Source organism: Strix aluco, chromosome 2 (assembly GCF_031877795.1).
Source record: "Strix aluco isolate bStrAlu1 chromosome 2, bStrAlu1.hap1, whole genome shotgun sequence".
NCBI classification, from domain to species: domain Eukaryota; kingdom Metazoa; phylum Chordata; class Aves; order Strigiformes; family Strigidae; genus Strix; species Strix aluco.
Window position 1 is genome coordinate 50162131 of NC_133932.1, and position 27963 is coordinate 50190093.

General features: G+C 42.0%; 1 protein-coding gene and 1 long non-coding RNA gene across 3 annotated transcripts in view; one reads left to right on the forward strand and one right to left on the reverse strand.

Annotated features, from left to right (window-relative positions):
• Positions 1 to 27963, reverse strand: part of PHEX (phosphate regulating endopeptidase X-linked) — a 113906-nt gene that overhangs the window by 74924 nt on the left and 11019 nt on the right. The window contains exons 4-7 of the mRNA XM_074816887.1: positions 10550 to 10636; positions 9232 to 9458; positions 6189 to 6257; positions 2638 to 2754 (exon numbers count right to left, since the gene is read on the reverse strand). Coding sequence (XP_074672988.1) covers positions 2638 to 2754; positions 6189 to 6257; positions 9232 to 9458; positions 10550 to 10636 — 500 coding nt within the window. The remainder of the gene's footprint in view (positions 1 to 2637; positions 2755 to 6188; positions 6258 to 9231; positions 9459 to 10549; positions 10637 to 27963) is intronic.
• LOC141920186 (uncharacterized) lies at positions 19284 to 27537 on the forward strand. 2 transcript variants are annotated; one of them, XR_012622245.1, is made up of 3 exons: positions 19284 to 22354; positions 22719 to 23954; positions 27156 to 27537. It is a non-coding gene; the product is annotated as an uncharacterized LOC141920186 (long non-coding RNA). The 2 variants fall into 2 exon arrangements; XR_012622244.1 differs by lacking the exon at positions 19284 to 22354 and having other exon boundaries at positions 22367 to 23954.

Below are 27963 nucleotides of genomic sequence, written 5' to 3' on the forward strand. Positions count from 1 at the left end.
GGGGACAATCACTTCCCTAGTCCTGCTGGCCACACTATTTCTGATACAAGCCAGGATGTTGTTGGACTTCTTGGCCACCTGGGCACACTGTCGGCTCATATTCAACCAGCTGTTGACCAACACCCCCAAGTCCTTTTCCACCAGGCAGCTTTCCAGCCACTCTTCCTCAAGCCTGTAGCATTGCATGGGATTGTTGTGACCCGGGTGCAGGAACTGGCACTTAGCCTTGTTGAATCTTATACAGCTGGCCTTGGACCATCAACCCAGCCTGTCCAGATCCCTCTGCAGAGCCTTTCTACCCTCAAGCAGACCAACACTCCCACCCACCTTGCTGTCATCTGCAAACTTAATGAGGTTGCACTTGATCCTTTTGTTCAGATCATTGATAAAGATACTAAACAGAACTGGCCCCAGTACTGAGCCCTCGGGAACACCACTTGGGGCCAGCCACCAACTGGATTTAACTCCATTTACCACAACTCTTTGGGCCCAGCCATCCAGCCTGGTTTTTACGCACCAAAAAGTACACCTGTCCAAGCCATGAGCAGACAATTTCTCCAGGAGAATGCTGTTGGAAACAGTGTCAAAGGCTTTACTAAAGCCTAGGTAGACAACATGCACAGCCTTTCCCGCATCCACTAAGCAAGTCACTTTGTCATAGAAGGAGATCAAGTTAGTCAAGCAAGCCCTGTCTTTCATAAACCCATGTTGACTGGGCCTAATCACCTGGTTGTCCTGGACATGCTGTGTGATGGCGCACAAGATGATCTGCTCCATAACCTTCTCTGGCACTGAGGTCAGACTGACAGGCCTGTAGTTCCCCAGATCCTCTTTCTGGCCCTTCTTGTAAATGGGCGTCACATTTGCTAACCTCCAGTTAACTGGGACCTCCCCAGTTAGCCAGGACTGCTGATAAATGATGGAAAATGGCTTGGTGAGCACTTCCATCAGCTGCCTCAGTGGATCCCATCTGGCCCCATAGCCTTGTGTGTGTCTATGTGGCATAGCAGGTTGCTAACCATTTCCCCTTGGATTATGGGGCACTTCATTCCTCTCCCATCCCTGTCTTCCAGCTCAGGGGGCTGGGTACCCAGAGAACAATTGGTCTTACTATTAAAGACTAAGGCAAAGAAGGCATTGAGTACCTCAGTTTTTTCCTCATTCTTTGTCACTATGTTTCCCCCTGCATCTAATAAAGGATGGAGAATCTCCTTGGCCATCCTTTTGTTGCCAATGTATTTATAGAAACATTTTGTACTGTCTCTTGGACTTTCACCCTTCTACTTTTCTCCCTGCATAACCTCACAACATCCTTGTAGTCCTCCTGAGTTGCCTGCCCCTTCTTCCAAAGGTCATAAACTCTCCTTTTTTTTCTGAGTTCCAGCCAAAGCTCTCTGTTCAGCCAGGCCAGTCTTATTCCCCGTCAGTTCATCTTTTGGAACATGGGCACAGTCTGCTCCTATGCCTTTAAGATTTTCTTCTTGAAGAATGTACAGCTTCCTGGACCCCTTCACCCTTCAGGACTGCCTCCCAAGGGACTCTGTCAACCAGGCTCCTAAACAGGCCAAAGTCTGCCCTCTGAAAGTCTGAGGTGGCAGGTCTGCTGACCACCCCTCCTTACTCTCTGAGAATTGAAAACTCTATCATTTCATGATCGCTATGCCCAAGACAGCCTCCAACCACCACATCACCTCCAAGTCCTTCTCTGTTCACAAACAACAGGTCCAGTAGGGCACTTTCCCTAGTTGGTTCCCTCACCAGTTGTGTCAGGACATTATCTTCCGCACACTCCCCAGGAACCTCCTAGACTGTTTCCTCTCCACTGTATTGTATTTCCAGTGGACATCTGGTAAATTGAAGTCCCCCATGAGAACAAGGGCTAGTGGTTGTAAGACTTCTCCCAGCTGCTTATAGAATATTTCATTTGCCTTGTTAGGTGGTCTATAACAAAGTCTCACCATAATATCTGCCTTGTCAGTCTTCCCTCTGATTCTTACCCATAAAGACTCAACCCTATTATCACCATCAGCAGAGCCTATCCCTTCTGAAGAGTTTATAGTCATCCATTGCAGCACCCCAGTTATGTGAGTCATCCTGTCATGTTTCTGTGATTGCCACTATATCATAGTTTTCCAGCTGCAGAATGGCTTCCCGTGCATTGGTGTAGATGCATGTCAGATGGGCTATTGATCCCACCACCTTTTTGTGGGGAGAAGCCCTAATTCCTACATAACTGTTCTCAGGTGCTTCCATGGTTTCTAACACATCAATAGCCCTTGCGCCTTTGCTGTCGCATGGATCTCCATCTCCTACCTCTGCTGAGATGGCAGAACAAAGGATCTCATTAGCACTTTGGCATGTCGTGCCCAGGCTTATCTCTAGCAAGGCTGTTTGACTTATTAACAATTTAAAGGACCAAGAGTATTTGGCTAAGATTTTTTCCCCTGAGAATAAAATAATCAGTTTAACAATTAACTAAGGGAGGAATATTCATCCTTTCTTCATCAGCTTCTGCTCCTTTCCTTCTGCTTTCAAAAAACACTATTGCTAAGACTGTTGATATAATGGCATTCCATTTTGAAAAAGGATTGCACTTTTTTGTAAAAGCTAGCTTCAATCCCGCATTAGATTACCAACCTCAGCTATTTTAACTTCCAGTCTTAGAACTGACTTCATATCAGATTCAGCTCGTGAGGCGTTTGCACCCAGAAGCACTGCTGTATCAACCATGAACTGCAAAAAGGCATCTCGGTACTGTAAAGAAACAAAACAAGTGAAATGAGCAGTGGATTTGCTCTTGAGCACAGCTGTAGCAGTAGACCAGAAATGCCCAGTTATAGCAAAGAGTATAATACTTTGTACTTTCATGCCCTAGCAACCAAAGTTGTCCTTTCCTTACCTTGAATGCCCGCTGTCATCAAGGAGAAAAGGAGAAATAACACTGTAAATATAATGTGCGTGACAGACAGAGATACCTGCTGTGGTTCACAGAGTATAAATGTCAGGAGATGCAAATGACACTTCTGGATTAGACTGACAACACTTATAGAGCTCTTACAATGGGGTTAGACAATGTGTATGAGTGTACACCAATATTTTATGCCAACTTATACAGTAATCAGTGTAGGACTGAAGAAGTACTTGTATACAAGTGCAAGCTTAGTGGCTGAGAAAACAGGGATGAAGGGACGCTCCACTAGGCTCTCCTCTATTCCTGCCATGACACTGCAACATATGTACGTGTTCTGCTCTGCTCTCCCTGAGCTATCCTAATAAAGCTCATTTTAGTCTTGCTGTGTATACTCAAATGTTAGCAAAATACACTGTATGTAATGATTGTACTGTAGTGATTTTTGTGCTACCTCTCCCCCAGCACAATCTTTCAGAGATGTTGGAGGGAACAGATTGCTCCTCATCAAATCCTACCAGCCCACAGTCCAATAAAAGCAAAAACATATCCTAATGCATTTCCACCTTTAATCTTTTCATAGATACAATTATGTGTATCCTGGCATCCTCTAGTTTGATAGATGTGGCTAAAAAACTTGCTAACCTCTCAGGGAACTCAAAAGGGAAGCAAAACTATAAAAACTTAATCAGTAGCAATGACTTGTCCCCCATGACAACCCAAGGGGTTGTTTTCTTTGAGCTTTGGGCTGCATGTGCTGGATACTGCCCACAGGCCTTCATAGAGTGAGGGGGAAAAAGGTGCTGCCATTATCAAATATTGATACATTAAGCTTTTGATAAACATCATTGCTTCACAACTGCTGTCCACAGAAAAGCAGCAAGAAACTAAGTTGTAGCAGAGAAATCATAAAGCAGGAGGGAAAGAGGAAATGAATACTTGAAATCTGTTGAGGAACTCTTGTTCCTTTCATTAAATTAATTCAGGTCAACTTGATGATAATAACCTGTAGTGTCTCTTGAAATATGCTCAGCCTTCTGGCCTAATTGAGCCCAAGAGACAGGCCCAGAGGGCAGCTGACTGATACAGCCTGCAGACATGATAGCTTCTGGGCTCGACTTCGTTGAGATGTTCTTGAGCTTCCGGGCACTTTGTTCATGATCTGGGAACTCCCGGGTCCCCGCCCCAAGGGACATGAGGGCTCCCACTGCAAACAGGCCAGGTAAAAGCTAAGGTGAGGGCATCTCCAGCAGCTGCTAACTCTGGCAGCTGTGCTTGATCAAAGAGTGCCCACAGCCTTTCTTCTAGCTGATACCTGATCAGGGAAGGTCAAGCACCCTTTGAGCCCATGCCAGAGAGAGGACTACCTAAGAGCCAGGCCCAGAGCACAGCTCCCAGAAGCTGTCAACAGATGCAGCAGTTCACAAAGAAAAGGCCAGCAAACTTTGTCTGGCATACCCATCCTTAGATATGGTTGGTGGTCACACACCACAGGACATGATCCCCAGGCACTGCTGGTGTAACTGTCTCTTTGTTATTGGACTCTTGGACCCAGATGGTGCTTCATAAGGAAGGATGCAGCTCTGCAAGTCTCAGGCTGCAGGGGGTGCCTAAGGCCTCTTACTAAGGCTGGGACACATGGTCTTCTAGCATGCAGGAGGTGTGCAGTTGCTGAGGAGCTGTGCTGCTGAGTGAAAGAGTTGTGAGAGGTCAGCAGACAACACAGCCTCAGAGGGGATGAGAAAGATCAACCAGCCCTGTCCTGAAACCCTGCTGCTTCAAAAGCCTGGACCTTCAGCTGCAGCAGAAGAGCAGGAGGAGCCTGTGCCTATGAAACTGGAAAGTGGAAACTCCCATTGCAGTGAAGGCTGAAACTCCACTGATCTTGTAGCTGATGAGGACACAGAAGCATTATCAGTTGGAGTGCTGAGGACACAGAAGCATTATCAGTTGGAGTGCTGAGGACACAGAAGCATTATCAGTTGGAGTGTTGTGGCTGAGCCTGAGCCCCTCAGGACCACTAGAAGGAAGAAGCAAGTGACAGCGGTAAGAGACTCACTACTGCAGGAGATGGAGGCCCCCATCTGCCAACCTGATTTGTCATGTAGGGAGGTTTGCTGTTCACTTGGGGTATCACATTCAGGAGGCTTCCAAGGCTTATCCAGCCCTTTGACTACAATTCCCCGCTGCTTTTTCTGGTAGGCGCCAATGCTATTGCCAGGGGTGACCTGTATCAAATATCAAGCATGACTACAGGGCTATAGGGACAGAGGCCTCAGGAGGACATGATGGATCTTGCAGGTTAATGTCTGGTTGCTCAGCTGGCATCAGCAGCAGAGATTTGGTTTCTGTGATCATGGGACCCTCTGAGAGTTCACAGCTACTTGGAAGAGATGGGATCCATTTAACTAAATAGGGCAAGAGTATCTCTGCCAACAGACTGGCCAATGTGGTAAGGAGAACTTTAAACTAGAAACAATGGAGGGGGGAGTGATTCCTCAAGAAACAACTAAGGAAGGTGTGGATAGGGTAGGCAAGCCAAGGGCCCAGGGTGATGGGAAAAGAGGGGACATAACAATCAACAAAACTGAAATGGAACCCCTTTGAGGGTAGGTATATAAAGAAGGAAGTGCCTGAAGGACAGCCTTATACAGGAAGCTCTCAAGGCCATACTGAAGAATCAACATGACTGAGTGTCCCTTGGAAATACCTTTACACTAATGCACACAGCTTAGGGAACAAACAGGAGTTAGAAGTCTGTGTGGAGTTACAAGTACATAACAGCAAAAGAAAGACTAGGGACAACATGGATCTGCTGCTAAATGGAGCAGGATGACAAATGACACTGAAAAGGCCAAGGCATTCAGTGCTAACTGTGCTCCAGTCTTTACTGGTAAGGTTGAGCTGAATGATCAGGTCCAGAGGGTTGTGATCAGCAGCGCAAAGTCCAGTTGGAGGCCAGTCACTAGTACTATACTCCAGAGGTCAACCCTGCTTGAGCAGAGGGGCTGGACAAAATGAACTGCAGAGGCCCCTTCCAAGGGGGAAGAAAAGCAGGGGGGATGCCAAATCTTACAAAAAATTTAATTTGAGAAAATTTGCAAGAGTGTTTGTGGTAGTGATGTTTGTAGTGGTGTTTTCTGATAGAAGATATCCTGAAAAATCCAAATCAAAATAAACCAAAACCCTTTCTCAGTTTGGAGCTCAACAAAACAAAAGCAACAATGAAAAAAACTGAGGGGAAAAATGGTCACTCTGATTTCCAGTTAATAATACTTACAGACTTGGCTTCTGTGGTGTTTTCTAGGTAATCCTCTCGGGATGCAAGAGAGAGGCTTGCTTGGTCAAGCTGTTAAAAATAACAAAAAGCAGCATTTAATAGAGGTAAATTCATCAGAATTCAAAGGTAGCCCTATAGGCAACCCTTGGAAGGGTTCATGTTTTTCTGGCAATTATGGTAGATGTGTATTAATATCTAATACATAATACACTGCACCAGCCAGAGTTCCATAGGATTTCTAACAACAGAAAAATGCTATACTGTGCTGACGGCCATTAGCTGTTGTGTATCTGGAAAGCATCACTAGCCTTCCTTGACTGAAATTGAGGTTACACTTTTGAGCTTCACCTTAGACCAGCACTGAGTGTTGTATTTGGCTTTTTGAACAGATGTACTCAAACACCTGGATACCAGCCACAGAAATGATTGTATGCATGCACAGGAAATTGTTATGCCTCCAGTACATTAGCTAAAGATGTCTGGTAGGTCCAGATGGATCTTTGACTTTCACTTATCTTTTTGATCTAAATGTGGATCAAATTTGTTGGTCTACAGTCAGCCTAATATTGGAATAATGTCTTCAAGGTAATTTCTAAACCAGTCCTGAAATTTCACTGAGATCTGTACTTAGTCTTTTGAGTGAAAATACTACATGGGAGTATGTGCACTCTGTTTCAAGTTCCTAACCAGGCAAAACTCAGTGCAGCATATATCTTAAAATTAGTACTGGAAACTCAGATTTCCCAAAACACTTCAATGAGATGAGGTTAGGTTAGGGTATGGAAGCCAAAGCTGAAAACATAATTCAACCAGTTTCCAAACTGAGTAAGATACTGATTGGAGCAGAAATAACAGTTTCGATGTTCTACAATTATTATTTTGGTGCTTTTTTTTTTTTAAGATAAGTCTAGTGAAGAGAGATTGTATTTATTCATACAATTTCACATAAGTCTTTTTTATTCTAAAACCTACACCATTTATATTTCACATTTTCTACATTTATAAAAATGACCTAAATAAATACAACTTAGAATCTGAAATGAATTAACAAATATCATCTTTTCCTCTACTGGCTGATGTTCTCAACCTTTAAAATATACCATAAACAAATAAAACAAATCATGCACTAAAAGGAGAGTATCTGTGATACTCAGTACAACTCTGATTCTTTGAAAAACACTATCACCTTCTTTTTTCAGCATATTGAAACAAAAAGAATATACTCTTATGTTTTGCATATGTGTGTCCTGGTAACAGTTAACTTCAGATTATTTGGTCTATTTCAATTATGTGACTGTTACATGAAATGCTCATCCAAATTTTCCTGGCTTAAGAGTTAGATTTGACAACCCATTGAAACCAAGAAAGCACAAACATGAGAAACAAACAAAAAAGTTAACCAACTTCTTCAGGCCTCAAGAACAAAAGATCATGTTGAACATTGAGCAAAGTTTTATTTGGAGTTTTTACTTTCTGATCCATTCATGATTTTGCAATGCTGAACAAAAAGAATTTTGCAATAGAGACATTTTCACAAGCAGATTGAAATACTCCATGGTACATCTACACTCCTGGGAATTTGTTAAAACACAAAGTAGAATACTGGCCTATGCATTCTGCAGATCAAGTTCTTAATCAAATTAGCAACAACAGAATACCCTATGGTATAGTATATTATTCACAGCATGTGGTGCTTCAGTTATTTAGATACCTAATTCTTAGGTATCTCAGGTGCCACTAAGCATACTGAGTGAAGATACTGCTAAGTATAATTCATTTCCAAGAGATCAGCAATAAGGATATAACTGCTCAGCCCTTTGCTGACAGGTGACTTGGACTGAAATATTATGGCAGGAGATACCTAAATATCTCTCCTGATTCTATTGTTTCAGTTCTTTTAAACAAATCTCTAGCCAAAGCAATGCTGACAGGATCTGAACAGCATCTTAGCAGAATGACATCTTTAATAGAGTGAACTGTTGATCTGTTGTTGACTTGACTATTCAGGATAATGTCGTAGAGATGAGGAAAAGTTGCCCTTCAATTTTATACCAGTTAAATGCCTCAGTCAAAAGGTATTTTAAAGAACTCAGAATTGACATCCACTCCAGTACCACCGCAGTTAACTGTTGTTTGATCCCCCAAAACAACGTATTCTTAGCTACATTCCTACAGCTAGCCAAGATGCTAGCAACATCAGGATCATAGATCCTATTTTGCTGTGATGAATGGCATCATAACTTTCTTCTTTGTCCCTTCTCTCTTGCCTTCATAAATTACTTTCTTGTAGCAGGGGAGGGTTGGTTTACTCTGGCTACTCATCTCTCCTTAAACAACAGAGCATTTGGCCCAGATACTCCGTCTTTCCATGGTGACATCTCACAGTAATACAATTCTCTCTGGAGTTTTGTCAGACTACAGTGAGGCAACATTTCTTGGGTCTTTTTCTCACTAATCTAAACTGTTGTGTAATGCTATGCACTGTTAACAAACTGGTAATGCTTTGGTCCAAAAGCAATAGCATTTCAGTAAAAGGGTAAATTCTGCATTTCAGGTTTAGAAGTGTTTGGGATACACCTGTGTTTTAAGGTGCTGTATAAGCACAAGATAATGTGTTTCCATCTCAAGAAAAATAGCTTAAGTTCAAAATATCTGCTACGGATGCACCATTCTTCATCTTCACACACAAAAAATATTCTTCATGCAACTGATGAGTCATAAGCAGCACCCAGAACAACCCCAGGACTAGATAGCCACCTTCCTCATTTTCATGCACATAGACCCTGGACATTGGTCCACTGGGAACATATTTTACCTTTTTTTTGCTATTTGAAAGGAGAAAATATCCTGTACAGAAATATTTTTCAATAGTGTGTGGTTCCTAGTGGCTTCTTCCCATAAATTGGCACTTATGTACATCTGTAAGTCAGTAGATAATAGCAACAATAATCAAGTGTAAAGATTTGGCATCTAAACATGTTTTTAAAAGAATTAAATCACAAAACACTATGCAAAGTAACCTATTAGATATGCTATATTTTACCTTCAGGATGTACCGATTGGAGATTTTGTCATCAGCAGCCACGTATAAACGGATGAAGACAGAGTTACTGTATTGACCACGAAGCGTTGCCAAGGCTTGGACTAAGCTGAACCTCCTTTCTGACCACAGCCCTTCAGTTCCAATGTTAGATTCCAGCACAGGCCAGCGGAAAGGTGAATGCCTCAGTATACTTAACAGGGGTTTCACGTCGGCTTTTTCAATTTTATCTGGAATGTCAGAGTGTGACAACAATTACATTCCAGGCAATTCAAATCCAGCAGCAGCCACACGAGACACAAAGATTTATTGGCGTTGATTGATTTCTAGGCAAGACAAAACACAATAGCTGAAACTCAAAGCCTCTGCTCTGCCTGTGAGCACGGAAGCGCAGGAGTCCAACCCAGTTTATCTGCATCAAGTATAAGAGAGACAAATCAGTGCCTTTCAAAAAAGGCAAATGGCTGGAATTAAGTCAATTATTAAAAACATCCCTTGCTTAGAAACTAGCATAGAAACTTCACTGTTTCTGAGAGTGGGTTATTGTACATAATCAACGCTAGAGGGGTCAGAGTCTTGGCACCAAGGCTGCAGGACAGGCCATCTCAATTGCTGACAGTCAGTCTCAGGCCGTGCTGGAAGAAAACTGCACAGGAAATAAAGTCTAAATGAGTCAGAAGGACAAAGGGCACTTTGAAGGACAAAGCCCACGCCCTTCCAACTCATCTTTCATCCATGCAGCTACATAAAGGTAGTGATGTGTCCCGGCCTAGTGTACATCACCTTACAACAACATTTACAAGCTCAGGAAAAGCACTTTGCAAATGTGGCTATAGGGCTTCCTGCCCAAACTTCTTTGACGTGCAGATAACTTGAAGCTAAAGAGTCCAGGGATGTCTATACCCAGTTGTGTGGGAGTGTTTTGATTAAATGGATTTAGAGAAAGGTAGAAGGTGCTGAGCAACAGGCTCTTGAAAAGCATCAGTATGAGAATTTCACCAGAGTGTTCCTCTGATTTCCCAGGCACTATCCCCACAGACCCAGGGCATGGTTTTGACATCTTTTTGCACAGATAAATATCCCTTCACAATTCCCTGACAAGCAGACGTCTCTGTAAAACTGACTTCTTGTGCCTTGTTGTACCTTAGTCTCGATAGCCAGCTTCAGCAACGGGTGGAAGACCCTCTGCATTCAGTTGAATCCAAATCAGCGAAGTCTGTGTGTCTGCACAAAGCTTCACAGAGCTCAGTAGAGAGCAAAAAAGCCTGCCTTTATAAACACAGGTAATGCATATGTGTCCCTCTCAAATCAGGTCACTTACTCTCATTCATGCAGGATGCATAAAGGATCTTGGCCTTCTGTACAGCTTCACTGTCTCGTCTTTTGCTGATAGGTTTCTCAAGCAATGCTGAAAAAAAAGAAATTTTTTTTAATACATTGGAAAATGTAGGAACTGTCTGTTTATTTGCTTTAATCATAGCATTTGTTTAATTAAGGATGAGCTTCCACATGTATTTTCTTAAGCAGTTAACACAAACATAATTGTACTTTTTTCGATCCCCAACAGAGAAGTAACTTTTTATTTATATATTTTTAAGAGGACTGATTTAAGCCAGTTGACAGATACTGCTTATTAGTCATCCTCACAAACTGCCACCCTCAGCAAACTGAGGGGACAGGAATTGTGGGGCAAGGGTGGGAACCATCGCACAGGGCAGGGAGTCAGGAATTCTTTCAAGTGGCTCAGTCTCTGGTGCTGATACACTGTGAAATGGGGGTCTAACAGAGAAGGTGACAGGATCCCAGGACCAAGACTGCTGGTGTTCACTTTTGCCAGCTCTGCTGCTGCTGAAAGCAGCAAAGAACTGTCCTGTTGTCTGTCAAACACACACAACCTCAGTCCTGTAAATGACACAGAAGGCCAAGTGTCCAACTACTATCTGAAATGCTGCAGTATATAGCTCCCTCACACTATAGGTGTCAACCTCCTCCAAACTAGCTTTCTAAGCTGTCATCTCTCTACATTCCTTGCATTCCTCACATTATGTTATGGAAGTGAAATAGCATGAAAAGTGCATCTGAATCTCAGCAGTCCACTCTCAGCTGCTTCAAGCCATTCTATCCAAGTTGTGCATCAGACATGGTGCAGCTGCAGATACACATACCGACTTCTTGTGCCTTGTTGTACCTTAGTCTCGATAGCCAGCTTCAGCAACGGGTGGAAGACCCTCTGCATTCAGTTGAATCCAAATCAGCGAAGTCTGTGTGTCTGCACAAAGCTTCACAGAGCTCAGTAGAGAGCAAAAAAGCCTGCCTTTATAAACACAGGTAATGCATATGTGTCCCTCCTCTTCTAAATGCAGAAGCAGCTTAGCTTCAGTGAGATCTATTAACTCAGGTACAGCACACCACGAGCACTTCCATGGCCAAGAGAAGCAGGGTAGTACTTAAGTACAGCACAGAAACAGGGCTAGCTAACCCTGTTGGACCTCACCTGTTTTTGTAAGACCCGAACAGATCCTGCACAGCATTACCTTATTGTTACTGGGACCACTGGAGAGAGTGGCTTTGCTGGAACCATCCCAAGTCCCTCCAGTTTTATGCTCAGCCAGAGCTAAAAAGCCTTGAAAACTTCAAGAGTGCTTTCTCTGTACTGTACTCCCCAGTGCTCTGGGTTTCACATGAGCAAAGGCACAGTGCAGATTGGCCCTGCATAGTGCTGTGCCTAAGAAACATGCCCCACACAAAAGGGGGAACAAAGTGCAACTCAAGATTCCCAGTGGCATGCCAAAGCAGGGGCCATTGGGACTTCATAACACCAGTCATGGCAAAACCGAACCGCTTCCACATGGAGCTTTATCAGGTGTCAATTCAATGTTATTCTTCTCTGTCAGTACTGGTTGGGATGATGCAGAGTACTGAAGAGCTGTGCTGCTGCCATTCAAAAGCAGCACCCTCCTGCAAACAGGTGGCAGCCGCTCACTCTCCAGCCCCTGCCCTTTCCAGCAGCTCACCAGAGTCCTCTCTCCAGTGTCACCTCTCATGGGAGGTAAAAGTCCAGCTGGGTGGTACCACTAGATTCCATAGCTGAGAACAGTCTGCATTTGCACTGCTCCACTCAGTATTAGGAGACCACTGCTGGAGGTACAATTCAAAGGTGTTTATTTCCCAGGATTTCCCTAGCACCTTGAAGGACCTGCCATGCCGCACCTCTCAGATATTCCCCACCTGTGCTCATGTGCTCAGGGGACCATACAGCTGACCTCAAAGTGTTTATTATTCAAAGAATACCCTAGCAGTGAGCAAATGCCACTTGTTCTCTCCCTCCAATCCCTTTTCTCCTTAAAAACCAAACCAAAACAAAACCCAACTCATTTGCTTGGATCCTTGAGAGGTGTACTGAGATCATTACCTTTTAGTCATGGATAAGTTTTTCTCTAAAAATACTGGCAGACAGGATTCCCAATAGCTTTGGTTTCAAATCCTCAAACTGTTAATATTTCTCAGCTTGTTAAATACAATATAATGCCAATCATTGACACATATCCTCGGTTGCACAGTTCTTAGCAGAATAATCAGACCTGTTCATGTTTTAAGAATGGCATTTAAAAAGAAACTATAAATGAAACCTCCGTAATACTAAGGATGAAATTCCACTCCTATTAAAGCCAATGCAATAACTTCTGTTCCTTGCCAGTGAGCTGCACAGCCATGAAATTCTGAAGCTAATAAAATTCAGCGTCTAAAGCCCAGCTAAAGCTCAGGAGAGATACAGAGGATGAGATCAAATAAAATAAAGTAACTCTAGGAATACACCTGCATAAATTCCTGTTAAAATCAGACCTGATGTTTTCCCATCAAACCATCTCATTATGTGACAGAACTAAGTTGCAACACTACCTGAACTATTACAAAGAATGAGGTGGGACAGATGCTGTCAATTTGCTCAGAATTAATTTATGAAGAAAATTCCTGGTTCTGATGACGTAAAATCCAGTGATCAAACATGAAAGCCTTAATAAGATGGTTGAATCCTGTGGACACTGAAACAGGGGATGTGATCCATGAGCACTCTTTAGGCTGAGGTTCCTCAGCCTTAACCTCAAGCTTTCAGAAAGATTTAGAAGCTCAGTCCTTGAGCACTGGTCACATCCACTTGATTTCTGTATTAGCTAGTATAAAATCCAAATACAAGGTTTAGAAATTTGCTTCTTATTTAACTCACAGATATGTACAGGCTTTACATGTCCTCGAATATTTAAATTCTTCTTAAAGAAGAGCAGCAATAAAAGGCAAGAAGTGATGCATACTAATCAAGAATATGAATAAACAATTAGTCTATCTACAGGTTGCTGTATCCATGGAAAGAAAGTCACTACTGTGATTGAAATCAATGTAGACACATCAAGCTACCTTCAAATTAGCAATGTCAGGTACTGTGAGTAGCCTGGCCATAATAGTAGGCTGTGACAGCCTCCCTCCTGCACTGAGCATATCTAATTGTGTGGGTCAGTGCACACTGAGCTCTGCAGTGCCATGTTTTGAAGGGCTGCAGCTCAGAGTCTCTGCTCTCCAAGGACCTCCACGAGTGGAGCAGATCTGCCTCAGTGCTATCCTGTACTCTCACCGGCACAGATAGGCACTCTCTGAACAGTGAGTGCTCCATCTCTTGACATGCAACATAGCATTTCAGGCTCTCATCTACACTAAGGGAAATGCCAGCCAGTGACCCACAGAGGGCAAATCCAGCCCTTCTGAAAAAATTTGACTCTTAACTATAGCTGGCTGGGAGGACAGTCTTTCCACCGTGAAAAAAATTTATGGCTTCAGGTATTTTCTGTTTGGACACCAGAATGAAAGCAAAACCTATAAGGTCTTCCAAGGGATAGGAAGAGAAAGACCACCACAGATCAGTTAATGTTCAGCCTCATGAGATATCCATAGACCTCCTGTTTAGCTCCCTGCTCTGCCTTTCGAAGCACCTGCTCTCAGCCCTCACTAGGGGATTGCGTGTATTCATACAAATCAACTGACAAGTTCAGTCTAGTAGGCTTTTCTTAAGACCAGTACCTGAAATTAAAAACTGTGGCCAAGTTAGGGAGATCAGGGTTACCAGCACTTTGACTAAAGCAGCTTACTCAGCGCTGAAAAGGACATTGAGTTTGTTGTTCTTGAGGCTTTTTTCTTTTTTTTCTTTTTCTTTTAAATCAGTTTTCATGTTTCAAAATGAAAAGCTCCAATTCCCTAAAGCAATCTTCCATTTTAGGACTCCAAACATTAACTGAATTCAACTTGAATCTATAGACATCTTCAATAGACCAAAAAATATATCCTTTGCCAGATTCACTGACTGTGAAAGAAATTTTATCCAGTGTCAATCAGCATCTTTTAGCTTCATCTTTAAATAAGAATTTTTAGGAGCAAATGGCTTTGACCAGACTAGGAAACACACAGCACTCCAATTATATTAAAAAAAACCCAACCTTGAAATAATAGTTCATTTGTTAGCTCCCAGTTAAATATTACAGTGCTAGAGATGAAATAGCAATCTAGCTGCAGAGATTAAAAGAACCCCACAATCTAAGATGATTTACAACCCTCTGAAAGAGCACAAAATCATTATTAGAAGCAACCAAAATTTAAGAATTTATTGCTGCTACTGACTTACAACACTAGCCTGCCACAAATGCAAAGCAGGATATCATAGTCAAAAATCACCAGAACATGCAAAGAGAACTAGATTAGCTTAGGCCACCTTGAATATAAAGTCTGTGATCAAGTTTCCCTAGCCAAATATAAAGTACATGTTTGAATGGCTGCCCTAGCAAAGCAGCTCTTTTCAGTCATGTCTTTTACTTTCTTCACTTTCAAATGAATTCCAAAGTCATTCTCTTCAGGATAAAAGGAATCTTGGCCTGCTTTACTGATCTTAGCACCTCATTGTCCATGTTTCTGTATGCACAGGATGCCCAGATGCAAGATTTATGTTTCCCTTCACATAAAACCTAGTTATGGCAAGTGTCAAAACCTATTGGTAATTCTGCTCCTCAGTGCTGAAACAGCATAACATCTCATTAAGGAACTACCACTTGCACAGTCAGAAACTGGCTAAAGGTGTTTCTCATATCCTAAACTTTCTGAGGTTGCAAATTGCTTCATCATTCATTTTCTTCTACCAAGGGGCTGAGGGCAAGGAGATTCCCACTGCAAACCAAAGTTTTTATACTTCTGGCAACCCAGATCAGGCAGGTTTGCATCATTGCTCTCCTTGTCTCTTGTACAAAACACAAAGACTCAGCATAGCCAACAAAAAAACACTCTATAGCTGGGAATGATCCTCAGTTGTCTGAATTGTAGATGTTCAGACAGACAGTCAAGTTAAAAAAGCCACATCTGGGGCGGGGGGGGGGGGGGGGGGGGCGGGCTGGGGTTGGGAAGGGAAGGAAGTAAGTTTATACTAAGATCCCTTCAGACAGTTCTTTTCCAGGACAAGAGGGATAAAAAAGGCCAGCTTCCTGTGGTTCACTACCCTGCAGTAAATAGCAATCATCTGCTATTAAAAGTGAGAGCAAGGCACTTTACAAAGTAAGCTTTGCTAGGGTGTGTGTCTGTTTATTTAACTGCATACTATTCTGAAGCTGCTAAGGATAGTCTTGTGGCTAAGTGTTACCTTTAATCTTACTTTCCATTTCTAGCCCTTGTTGATTTTCCAGCCTACTGTTTTACACAGCTTCACTTTGGTTTTCAACCACTGTATTTTATTTATGGCACTGAGAAATCCTGTACCTTTTCCTCTTCTGGCTTGGAGTGCATGAAAAAGGGATTGTACAGCCAGATTTGCAGGGAAAAGAAACACTCATACCATTTATTCAGATTAGGAATGTTGATTCAATTTATCAGTGCCCTGGTCTGCAGATTGTATGTATTCTGTATGCTATCAGTTAGTTTTTTACATATACAGTTGAGTTGCATTCCTGAGAGACACTATGTGATTGGCTAAGCTTATTTTTTATTCTAGAGAGATAAATGTAAATTTTCTCTGCACTTTCCAACCCTAGATATAGAGAATACACTGTGCTAGTAAAGATAGTAGCATTTTCCATTCATTTTTGTCCTTATCCTTTTACAAACATTTGCTGTATGTGGAAATGCAAACTGAAGTGTTTGCACAGTGATTTCTGCTGATGATCTGATCTGAAATGCATTAAAATGCTTTGTATCTTGAAGAAAACCAACTGCATGTGCAAATATCCCAGTGGGAATATGCTCGGACTTTAAACAAAAAAAAAGTCATACAAGAACCTCAAGGGGACATCCCATTTCCTGGGAAGTTGTAACCCTGGAGGAGTGAAAAGCTAGAAGCAGACAATTCACCATAAACTTCCAGGGCAATGATAGGGCAAATAGTGTCTTGGGTTGCAAAAACAGAGAAGTATCAAAGGGGGGAGATGATCTTATTGTTGTACACAGGCCGGTGAGACAGACTGTAACGATACCTGCCCTTCAGTTGTCCATATTTTAAAATGGACAGGGTGCAGATAAACATCACACCACTTGGGTGTTTCTTTGGGTGGAGTGGCTTGAGAAATAGAAAGGATGTGGGGGGAAAGCCACGCAGTGAGGGACCATGATTCGTATCACAAGAGAGAGTAGAATGGTGACAGGATTACAGTATGAAAGTACTTCACCATTAGAATACACTTGGTGCCAGAGAGGTCTTTAGCCTATTGAAAAAAGGCACAAAGCAAGCCAACAGTTGGAAGATGAAGACAAATTCAGCAGTGACAGTGATTAACCACTGAAGCCAAGCAATGAGAGGAGATAGTGGCTTCTCCGCCCCTTAACATCTTCAAGACTTGATGGTTTTTTGGAAGATAAGCTTTAGACCAATGTGAATTATGTTTTATCCCAGTGCAAGCTATTGAGCTGTATTACATGGGTAATGTAATTGTCTGTGACACAGGAAAGGTCAAAGGAGATAATCTAATGGTTACTCCTGGCACTGCACTCTATACATTTAGGATAAGGATCTCAAAGAACTCTTAGACATGTGGGACCAAGGAGATACAGCCATTAGCCATTGTTGCAGATAAAGAAAGTGGGCCACAGAGGATTAATTCCTCTTTATCTAAGTCATGTCAGAGATTTACTGATTGGAACAATGCTCCTTTATGAGCATAAAGCTTGCTGAACTTGATCCAAACACTCAAAGAGCTTGATCTTTTGGAGATGGTGAATGCCCCTCAGTCCCTCTAATGTCAGTGACAGTGGGAGTTGCTCAGCATTGCCCAGATAATGCTTAGTACTACAGCTGAAAGCAACTTGTAATGTGTTGTTTTCAGAAGCAGAACCGGAAAGCAGCCCAAGGGCTTCTCAGAAACCCATGCTTACTCATTCACTGGGGACAAAGGCAGAAGATGCTCTCTCAACTATGTCTGCAGTAAGGCCCTATCAAAGCCTCACACAACAGCATGTTCTCCCTTTGATTTGGGTAGCAGTAGCTAGCAACCAGATATTTGTTCCATATTGCATGTTTATGAGGTTCAGTTTCTTAGACCAACATGCAGGAATTCTGCTTGGGGAAAGGGAGTTTCTTTGCAAATACCTGATGGCAGAGAAGGTGGATTTCTCTTTCAGTTCTTGAGCAATAAAGACTCTGTTCTTCACCTTCCCTTCTATGCTCCTCTACAGCAATAGGGGTCAGGTTTCTAAACTGATGAGAAAAATAATTTTAAAAGCTGTTCATCCATCTCCAGCTATCAGTCATAAGCTTTGTTTCCTTCCCAGGTTAGCACTATTATGTGCTACATCTGTGAAGAAGCAAAATGCAGTTTTGGAAATTTGCAGGAGATCATCCGATGCCAACAGCAGGATGTTTTAAGGATGTCTTGTGAGGAATTTCAGCTTAAAAGCAGAGAAAAACCTATTCAAACCTGGGTTTGAGTTTGACAATCAAACAAAACACACAACACTTGTGTGCAGAATGTCATTCCCTGAGGTTCCTGAGCCATAAGATAATTATGACTAATCCAGTCCTCATTAAGAATGTCTAGCCCTTATATCCCATATTTTCTTCACACTAAAGAGCTATGGCAAAAGAGTTCCTGAAAAGCAACCATACCCAAGTACACTTGTGCCACTAAGGGTATCTAAGGATTCCAACTGTGTCTTGAAGGCACTGCCTTTTCTTCAAACTCCCAGTGCACTGGATTTAAAAAGTCAAGTTCAATACAGTTCATGGAGCACTGATTTGGTGAGGATGCCAAAGGGCACACCAAAAACCTTCAGAACCATGCTGCTGTTACGGAAATCACAGCTAGACAAACGTAGTCTTAATTACAGTAATGTAAGCTTACATGTTCCAAGAGTGATTACTTCAGAATGGTTTGGGGTCAGCTGATGTTCATTTAGAGTATCTGGTTTCCAATTCCGTTTTTTCAGAGACCCAAGTTAAGCAAAGGAGAGCTGGTAGTGGTAAGTTTTATGGATGAAGGTCTGTGAGGGGCACAATGTTCTACCTCAAAATAAAAGCACTGGCCACAGCATCTAAAATTATACACAAGACTGTTGTGATCACTTGACCAATGGTAACTTCTCTGTCTTGCTACATGAAAATATGAGTTCAATAGACTGCAACACAAACAGCCCAGATTACAAGATAAAGAAGAAAATCTGATATATATATATTTTTATTCTCATCAGTGTGGGAGGCATCGGCCTGTCAGCCTTGCACAGCCTCTGAGAAACAGCTAGGCTTTGATGAAAAACAGGCCTTGGGAGAAAGATAAGAGACTGCTGAGCTGTGCTAAGGTGGCAGAGGAAAACAACGGACAGCTGCAACACTGAACTGTGGAAAAGTACTGAACTATGAGAAGTTACCGCCGCGTGAACAGCGTGTGAACAAGAAGTTGATTGGTCTGCACAGCGCGTGTTAGAGTGGTCTTATGCTGATAGGAGAAAAGGTTGATAACTGTCTAATTGCTGATTTGCTAATTATGAAGTAAGAGCTTTGGCGAGAGCATAAGTATGTACTATTGGAAGAATAAACGGCTTTGCTTGTTATAACTCTCATAGAGTTGTGCAGGTCCAATATCCTCTCGCGACAAATGGTGACCCCGATGTCCCAGGACGGAGCGTGGAAGATGCTGTGGGAGGATCCCCGATTGGAGGTACTGCCTGCAGCGGGACTGAGGCAGGGAGGTAGGAGAACAGTCGATCGATGGAAACTCACCCGGGAGAGGTGATCAATCGGGGGCAGCATGGGGCAGAACAAGTCTGCAGAGGAGACGGCCACTGTCAGACTCCTGCTGCATATACTCTCTATGAGAGGGATGACTTATAATGAAACTTCTGTATGAAGGTTACTTAAATGGTGCAGAAACCACGGCTATCCTGCTGATACCCTCACAGCCTTTGAACCAGCAAAATGGGCTGAAATAAGTGAATGGTTGTGGGATGCTATTTCCAAGGGGGATCAGCATGCCAGTGAGCTGGCGACCACTGGAAATTTGGTTTTGGACACTTAAAGTGCGGAGTTGGCGGTGGCGGCCCCGGGCCTCCCTGAGCCCCCCTGCCACAGAGCGACTGCCTACGGCCATCTGGCACTGCACGATCGTCCATCCCGCCTCCCCCGAACACCAAAAGCGGCAGTTTTTACAGAAGGTGCTGACACTGTGATGCAGAGTCCCTTGTCCATTCTAAAAGGACTAACTTTAAACCTTTCTGATGGTCAGTACACTAAAGGCCTTGATTTAAAAACAAAGAAGGGGGAATTTTCTGGACACACCACATAATCAACTAGCAATGGCTTTATATATTCTTAATGGTGTTTTGATATTTGTAGTATTTGTCATTTTATGTTGTGTGAGTAATAAGTGTAAGGGGCCTCGTTGTGTGATTGTTTTGTGTGTGTGAGGTGCAGCCCGGCTGCAGCTGCGGAGTGCGGAGTTCTCTGACCAGCAGTTATCCCATGAGAGAAGTGGCTACAGAGGAACGAAGCGCAGGGTAGACTCTGTACCAGTGGGGGGGTAGTGCAGGGCCAGTTAACATTCCTTAGTGCAGAGCGTCCTAGTGCCCGCCGTCTGGGTCACCGGTGCTGCCTGTTTGTTCGGGCTAAGTGTTTTAAGTGTCATAGGTGAGATATCTCCTCTAGCGGGAGGCAGTAATTCTGTGTTAATTGTTGTCTTGAATTTAGGTGCATGCTCTGTGGGGAGAGTGCACCCTTGTACCATCTGCCTGCGGGGGTATTGTCAGCTTAATCAGGTAGCGTTTTAAGGTAAATAGACAAGATGGGAAGCGGCCAGAGTGGAGGAATAGTCAAAAAGAGTCCCCTAGGCTGTATTTTTAAACACTGGAAGAAGATAGGGGGACATCCAGGCGCAAGTGTGAACAAAAAGACACTAATCAAATATTGCAACCAGTAGTGGTTTATAATAATTTAGTCGATACCGATCAGGCGTGGACTTAGCAGCCTCTGAGTCAGTAACATCATTAGATACCACGGTATCCTTGATACCAACAGGAGTATAGAGACTGTTGAGAGAAAAAAAAAAAAAAAAAAAAAAAAAGGAGTGCATTATTACTGGGAAGATCATCTACAACCTTACAGGGGTTGTTCATTTTACCAGGGGTCATAAATGCCGATTATGAAGGGGAAATCAGAATTATGGCCTGGACCCCTGGACCCCCGTGTTCAGTAGCAAAAGGGTCAAAAATTGCTCATCTTGTTTATCTTACTGTGGCTCCCCCTAATAGTATGCTGAGAAGCCGGGGTGACTCAGGATTTGGATCAACAGGTACTCCTCAAATATTTTGGGCTCAGACAGTGACACAAGGTCAACCTCTGATAAAATGTACCCTCACTAAAGCAGAAGAATCTGTTGAACTGACAGGCATTTTAGATACTGGTGCAGATGTGACTGTAATATCTGCGAGCAGATTGGCTGTTAGCTCAGTTAACTCAAGTGCTTTTTGGGGTTGGTGGTCATGCTGTAACATTTCAAAGCAAAGATCTCATTCATGTAAGGGGCCCAGAAAACTGGGTAGCAAATATTCATCCATTTATATTGGAAACCCCTATTACATCATGGGGTCATGACTGTATGGCTCGATGGGGAACTCAAATTGGATCAAATTTGTCTTAATTGCCACTGCAGCACAACCCACCCTGAAACCCACCCTGAAACTAACCTGGAAAACAGAATCACCCGTGTGGGTGGGTCAGTGGCCCTTGCCAAAGCTGTGCTACCTTAAGGATCTAGCACAGGAACCTGTGTGTATCATTGTTCCGGTTACTATGCACATGTTACAGTGGCTAATACAAATGTCTTTGAGCAAGCTTGGCTTTCACATGCATTTTTTCCACCAAAATGCCAAAGCAATACAAAACCAGGTTTTTTTATCAAGGCGTCAGGCTAAAGACATCATTGCGACTTGCCCTGAATACCAGAGGACTCCCTCTCTTCAACAGCTAGTGGTGTCAACCTTCAGGGACTCATCTCCTCAGAATTATGGCAATCTGATGTCACTCACTTTGCTGCATTTGGAATGTTAAAATATGTACATGTGTCTGTTGATACCTCTTCTGGAGCAGTGTTTGCATCCTGCCATACAGTGGGGAGTCAAGCATCTGACCAGCATTCCCCACCCACCGACCGGACAGGCCATTGTGGAGCGTACGCATGGCACGCTAAAGCATCTATTGCAACAACAAAAAGGGGGGAGATGGAGGATATCTATCTACACCTCACGAAAGGCTAAATAAGGCATTATATGTCATGAACTTTTTAAACATTTCCCCTGCCTCACAGGTGCCATCAATATTGCATCACTTCTCGTCGCAGATATCAGATCAACAAGAAGTCCAGGGCAAGGCTCAAGTGTTAGCAAAAAACCTGGAAGGTGTAACTGGGAAGGACCATATCCTTTAATAACCCAGGGAAGAGGTTATGCTTGTGTCTCCACAGGTCACGGTCCCCAGTGGTTACCGGCAAGGTGTGTGCGACCACACCTGAGGCGTGAGAGGCAGCTTTTGGTGGACACTCAGGAGCCAGCTGTGGGTGCTGTGGATGCCCCTGTGCTGATGGTTCACGGTCTCTTCGACTGATCATTTAAGCAGAATGTATGGGTAATGCTTGCTACTGCAATAGGACAAAATACACTATGTCTGTCCTTAATCACACTATGGTTGCCAACTCTTTTAAGAGAAAATGCTAACAGTAATTGCAACTCCTTGATGAAATATATAGGCTTACTAGTCACTAGTGAAAGATGTAGCTTAGATAAAATGTAGTTATTAATAAGGATGAAATGCTATAAGAATGTGTGTATTCAACTTTGTTTAACAATATTAAGAATTAAGAACTCAAGTGTTTAACCTTATTAGAAACTCCCTTGGTTTTCCCCCTTGAGTGGTGGCCAGGCTTTGGGTGGATGAGATCAGATGTTTCCGCTCAAAGAAAATTGCCAATTATTTTGGCCTGTTGATTTAGAGGCTGGACCTGCCTGCAGCGATGTTGGATGCCTCACCTACGGATGGACGCATTGCGTAGGATTTCTGGTTTGCGAGGAAGGGTACTCTAAATCCTCGCTGCATCCAGGGTTCCCCAGCAATTGCGGATCTGAATGTTAGTACCCCATTAAGTAAGTGTGCTATTTTGTATCTTCTTTATTTTGTAATACTTAGTCAAAGACTGTCCTAGTCTTTTCAACTAGTAACTGTAACTGCTGTATTGTTCCTAGCCTTCTGTGAAACTATTTTAAGTATGCTATGTTTTTTGAAGTTTTTCTAAACCCTAATTGATAAAACTCTGAAACAAGTCTTGCAAGTGAAGCTATAAAACAAAGAAGGGGAAGATGTGGGAGGCATCGGCCTGTCAGCCTTGCACAGCCTCTGAGAAACAGCTAGGCTTTGATGAAAAACAGGCCTTGGGAGAAAGATAAGAGACTGCTGAGCTGTGCTAAGGTGGCAGAGGAAAACAACGGACAGCTGCAACACTAAAACTGTGGAAAAGTACTGAACTGTGAGAAGTTACCGCCGCATGAACAGCGCGTGAATAAGAAGTTGATTGGTCTGCACAGCGCGTGTTAGAGCGGTCTTATGCTGATAGGAGAAAAGGTTGATAACTGTCTAATTGCTGATTTGCTAATTATGAAGTAAGAGCTTTGGCGAGAGCATAAGTATGTACTATTGGAAGAATAAACGGCTTTGCTTGTTATAACTCTCATAGAGTTGTGCAGGTCCAATATCCTCTCGCGACACATCAGTTTGGAAAACTGACCCCTATAGCTGGAGAGGAGTATAGAGGGGAGGGTGAGGAGTATATATTTTTATATATATGTTCTAAAAGGAAGAGACAGACTTAACTGACATATTTCAAAGCTGTACATATCTGTTGGGAACAAGACAAGTATAGTCAAGCCAAGATTATTCTTAGAGTTAAATCTGTACTCTCAGAGCACTCTCCTGACAAAGACATAGACATCTCCTGCTGTAGGACTCAACGTATAATGTTTCAATACAACTTTATCTCTCTTAGCAGGTTTATTAGCACAGGTCAAACTCCCACACTAATACATCTGCTCAGCTTCCATTTCAGAGCTGCTTTGCATCTGGAAGCCTCCGGAGAAGAGAAGAGCAAGTTCTCGCCAGCCTGGAAAACACCACAGAGACAAACTGCAGAGTGGACGGCGCAGAAGCTGGCTTACAGCTCTCTTCTGTCACCAGTGTAAGCCAACTTCAAATACATAATTTCAAGGCCTGATTAAATTCCTTCTTCCTTTAAAACAGAAGTTCTTCTGAGAATTTCTCCTGCTATGCAACTTCAGTGTTCACTACAACCCATTTCTTCTATTAACTATTAATAGAAATTTTTTTTTTGAGGCTTCCCTAAAATATGAACTAACCTAAATTTATTTATTTATGTAAACTATCAGTTCTGCTAATTGTTCGGCAGTGCTTCTTGTTAGTTCAGGTGTCTGGTGCACAGTCTGACATGAGCAGTCTAGAGTCCTCATCCCCCACCAGACTCTTTACAAGAAGTGAGCTGCAGATGATTGGGTTTTAAATAAAGTTTTATTTCCAGGATTCCAAAATAAGAAAATAAACTGTTTAAAGATGTAATTTTCACTCCCTCACAACTAAAAAGACAAACAATGAAAAATTTTCTCACCACTATATTTAAATAACTTTTAAAAATAACAACATCTTACTGACATTAAGGCTCTTCCTTTTTTTTTCTTGGTGGCTGTAAACATTTCTCAGTTTCAGAGAACTGGAAGAGAAGAAGTCAGAGCCTAATGCACTACAAAAATTATTTAAATGCATTTTATAAACACCTATTTTAAATTTCTAATGCATTATGGTACAGATTTCTCTACTGTTTGCTAAATATATATATGGAAAAACAAACTAGCATCAAAGGTTTGCAAAAATCTTTCTCCATATGCTTAAAACTATTCTTGCCTAAATAAAGCTTTTCTCTTTGAGTCTAAAATAAAATAGAATAGCAAGTCAATGAACTTTTCTGTTGCTTATAATGTAGTTTTTAAATTTTACCAAGGCATATATTATTTACACTTTCACATATTTTGTGTTCCCTCCTTAATCAGCCTTCTACTACTTTCTTACCTTTTTTCACTCAATTCCCCATTGTAAATAATCAGGCCACCAGAATCATCTTACTGGAGTATATAAGGACTCAAAATAATCGCTCCAAGCAACTTTCATAAGGGCAAACTCCTTGTTCACAAAAGAATATGAAATAATGAAGAGTACTAGACACAACTCAGATTGTCCTGCCACCTGCCCTATTGTATATCCCCACCTCTTTGGAAGGCAGAAGCATCCAGGTTACCAATGAATGGGGCTACTGGAACCTTTTGGAAGACCTTGTATTGGCTTACAGCCTCAGATATGCCTTAAATATAATAGTTTCAATATTTTCAAACCATTAACTTTTTTTTTTTTTTTTTTTTTTTTTTTTAAAAAAAGAAAAACTGTTCTGCAGCTCCAGGAGCTCATTTCTCAGAATTGTCTTTGTGGATCTGATGCCTTAATCTAAGCCTGCCTTGTTTTGATAAACTGTGTCTCCCCCACCCCTTGTTTTATTCTGTGGGTTTGGGGGGAGAGTTTGGTTGGCTTGTTTGTTTTGTTGGGTTTTTTTAAAGGCATTTAATGATGATCAACACACCATTAATCAAGTCAGGTAAACATGCTCCATATTTGATACAATTAATGTCCATCAGCCTGTTCCTTGACGGCAGTGTCCATCTCACCATGGATAGACTGGTGACTCTCGAAAATAACCAGTCCATCATTATTAATTCCTCTGACATTCTAATAGAACATTTAATCATTATGAATTAATTTTGCATTAATGAGGATGTAATTAATATGCATGTCTGCAGGAATTCATGAAGATTTAGTAATTAATCAATTCATATAGGTTCTAATTTGCAAAGAACAGAAATCAAGTAAATCAAACAAATGTTCCCAAACACCAATTTCATGAACGGATGCTGTATTTACACAAATAAACCCAACTAATATACTGATGTTTTAGGGTTCCCCCTCACCCCTTGAGAATAAATACCCCAATCCTTTTCTTGAATATCCATTTTGGCAATATGGAAGTTCTTACGGAAATGGCATTCAAACAGCTGTGCTTACATAAATGCTTCCCCGTGCTGCTCAGTGACCTAATATACAGCACATTTCCTAAATGACAGTGCTGTTTGTTTCCAGTTTCAGCATTTTGTAAACTCGCTGACTTTGTATATGAAAAGATAAGCACATCATATGAGTTCCTCCAAAAGTCAACTAACATAACTGTACACAAAGTGTAACAAAACCAAAAATAATCTGTTCATAAATCTAATTGCAATAATAAATCTTAATCTTTTGAGCAATATTCTCTCCTTCCATACCCTGACCCTCTAGCGTCCTACTATTATGCCGTAGGGGATAACACATGTCATTATAATATTAGGCACAAGAGTTTAAACTGCATTAAAGCCAGAAGATTGCAAGATCCCCAATTGTTACAATATAGGTGGAGCTCCGTACTAAATGACAGCATTAAGCTTTATTTCATTATATTAATACTTTCAATGTGTACTTGTGTAATTTTTTTTGTTAGTCAGAAAATCGGAAATCAGATGTCGTGGATTGCTATGCCTTCCAAGGTATAAATCCTCTTTCTGCAAAATTACCAGTCCAAAGTACAGTCATATAGTAATTTTGAAATTCAATATCTGCAGATATGAACATATTATCCTTCTGCAGGCAACAGCCAAAGCACTGGTTCACTGTAAATCCAAGGGGAATATTGTGCCACACGTGGAATGGCAGCGTGTGGTAAGCCCCACTCCCATTCCAGCACAGGACTCGCAGGAGGGTGTCGCTCTGGTCTCCCAACCAAGGAGATGCTGTGGGAATCCTGTGGCTCAGTTACTCTGCTGCCTTAAAACCTCATTTAGGAACCAAAATTATCTCCTTTCTGTACTCATGGTTTCCCAAAATCACCCATTACAAATACAACTTTCATTTCAAGCAGCCACAAGGCCTGGAAAAAGTCCTTGCTTCTCCACCTTTTGACTCAGGTACTTCATATTACCAAAAAGCTATTAACTTGTTGCCCAGAGTGATTTGCCTGACTTGTGCCACTTATGTTTTTCCTTACATTTAGATGAATAAGCCATTATAGGAAAGATCTGGAGCACTGAAATAAAGTGTCTGCACCATTGAAAAGAGATCTATTTGTAGTAGAAAGGATCAAGTAAAACAGTGTTAAGCACTGTTGTTATTTGCTGCTATCTTATTATCCAAGAGCAGTTATCCAACAAGATACTGGAGGCAATAACAGAAATACCCTCTGAGGTGTTTTTTTTCTAATTACCACTGGTATTTTCCCTCTTACTTGGGACAGCTCTTAACCAGCTACCTCTGAAGGAAGAAATCACAAAAGACTGGTCAGCTAATACAGAAACCTAGAGATGAGTGTCAGCAGCTACATTACAGATTTCATCACCACATCCAAGCCATCCCAGTAGTCCCAACTGAACACATATTGAAGTGTGGGAGAAGAGAAACCAGCCCCAAAGAGACCTGTGGCCAAGGGTCCTCTGCGCACAACAGCAGCCGCTCAACACCAACTTCTAGGATTTGTCTGAAAGGACTATTGTATGGTTAAATAGTATAAATTTCCATACTGAGATATTTTTACCTTACTGGTTTTACTTAAAAAAGAGTTTATTTTCTAAAGAAAACCATTGCAGATTGTCTTGGGAAAAGTTGCCTATGCTGCCAAATTATTTTGTTTGCTGTCTGTCTCGTGTTCTTTAAAAACCCACACACCATATACTCTTAAAAGGCCTCCATTTCTTTCTCTTTGCCATATTGGAAATTCCTCACTTTAAATTGACTGACATTCAGAAAATAGCCACACTAGAAAGCTTAGTGCAGCAAATTAGTCTGAAGTAGGTGTCTCACTGGGCCAGGATCAGTACAGACTTAATCTGTAAACTGGTTTCCACAGACATAAATTAAATTTAAAAGGCCTGGAAAACATGTTCACAAATTATTCATGTAATTTAAATCAGCTCCTTTGCAGTGCTGAGATTTAAGAAAGTTTGTGTAGTTTGGGGGTTTTTTGATTTATTGCTTCCTGCATGGTCACTTGGAAAAAAAAAAAAAAAAAGAGCACAACACCCCAGCTGTATATCATTGTTCTGCAG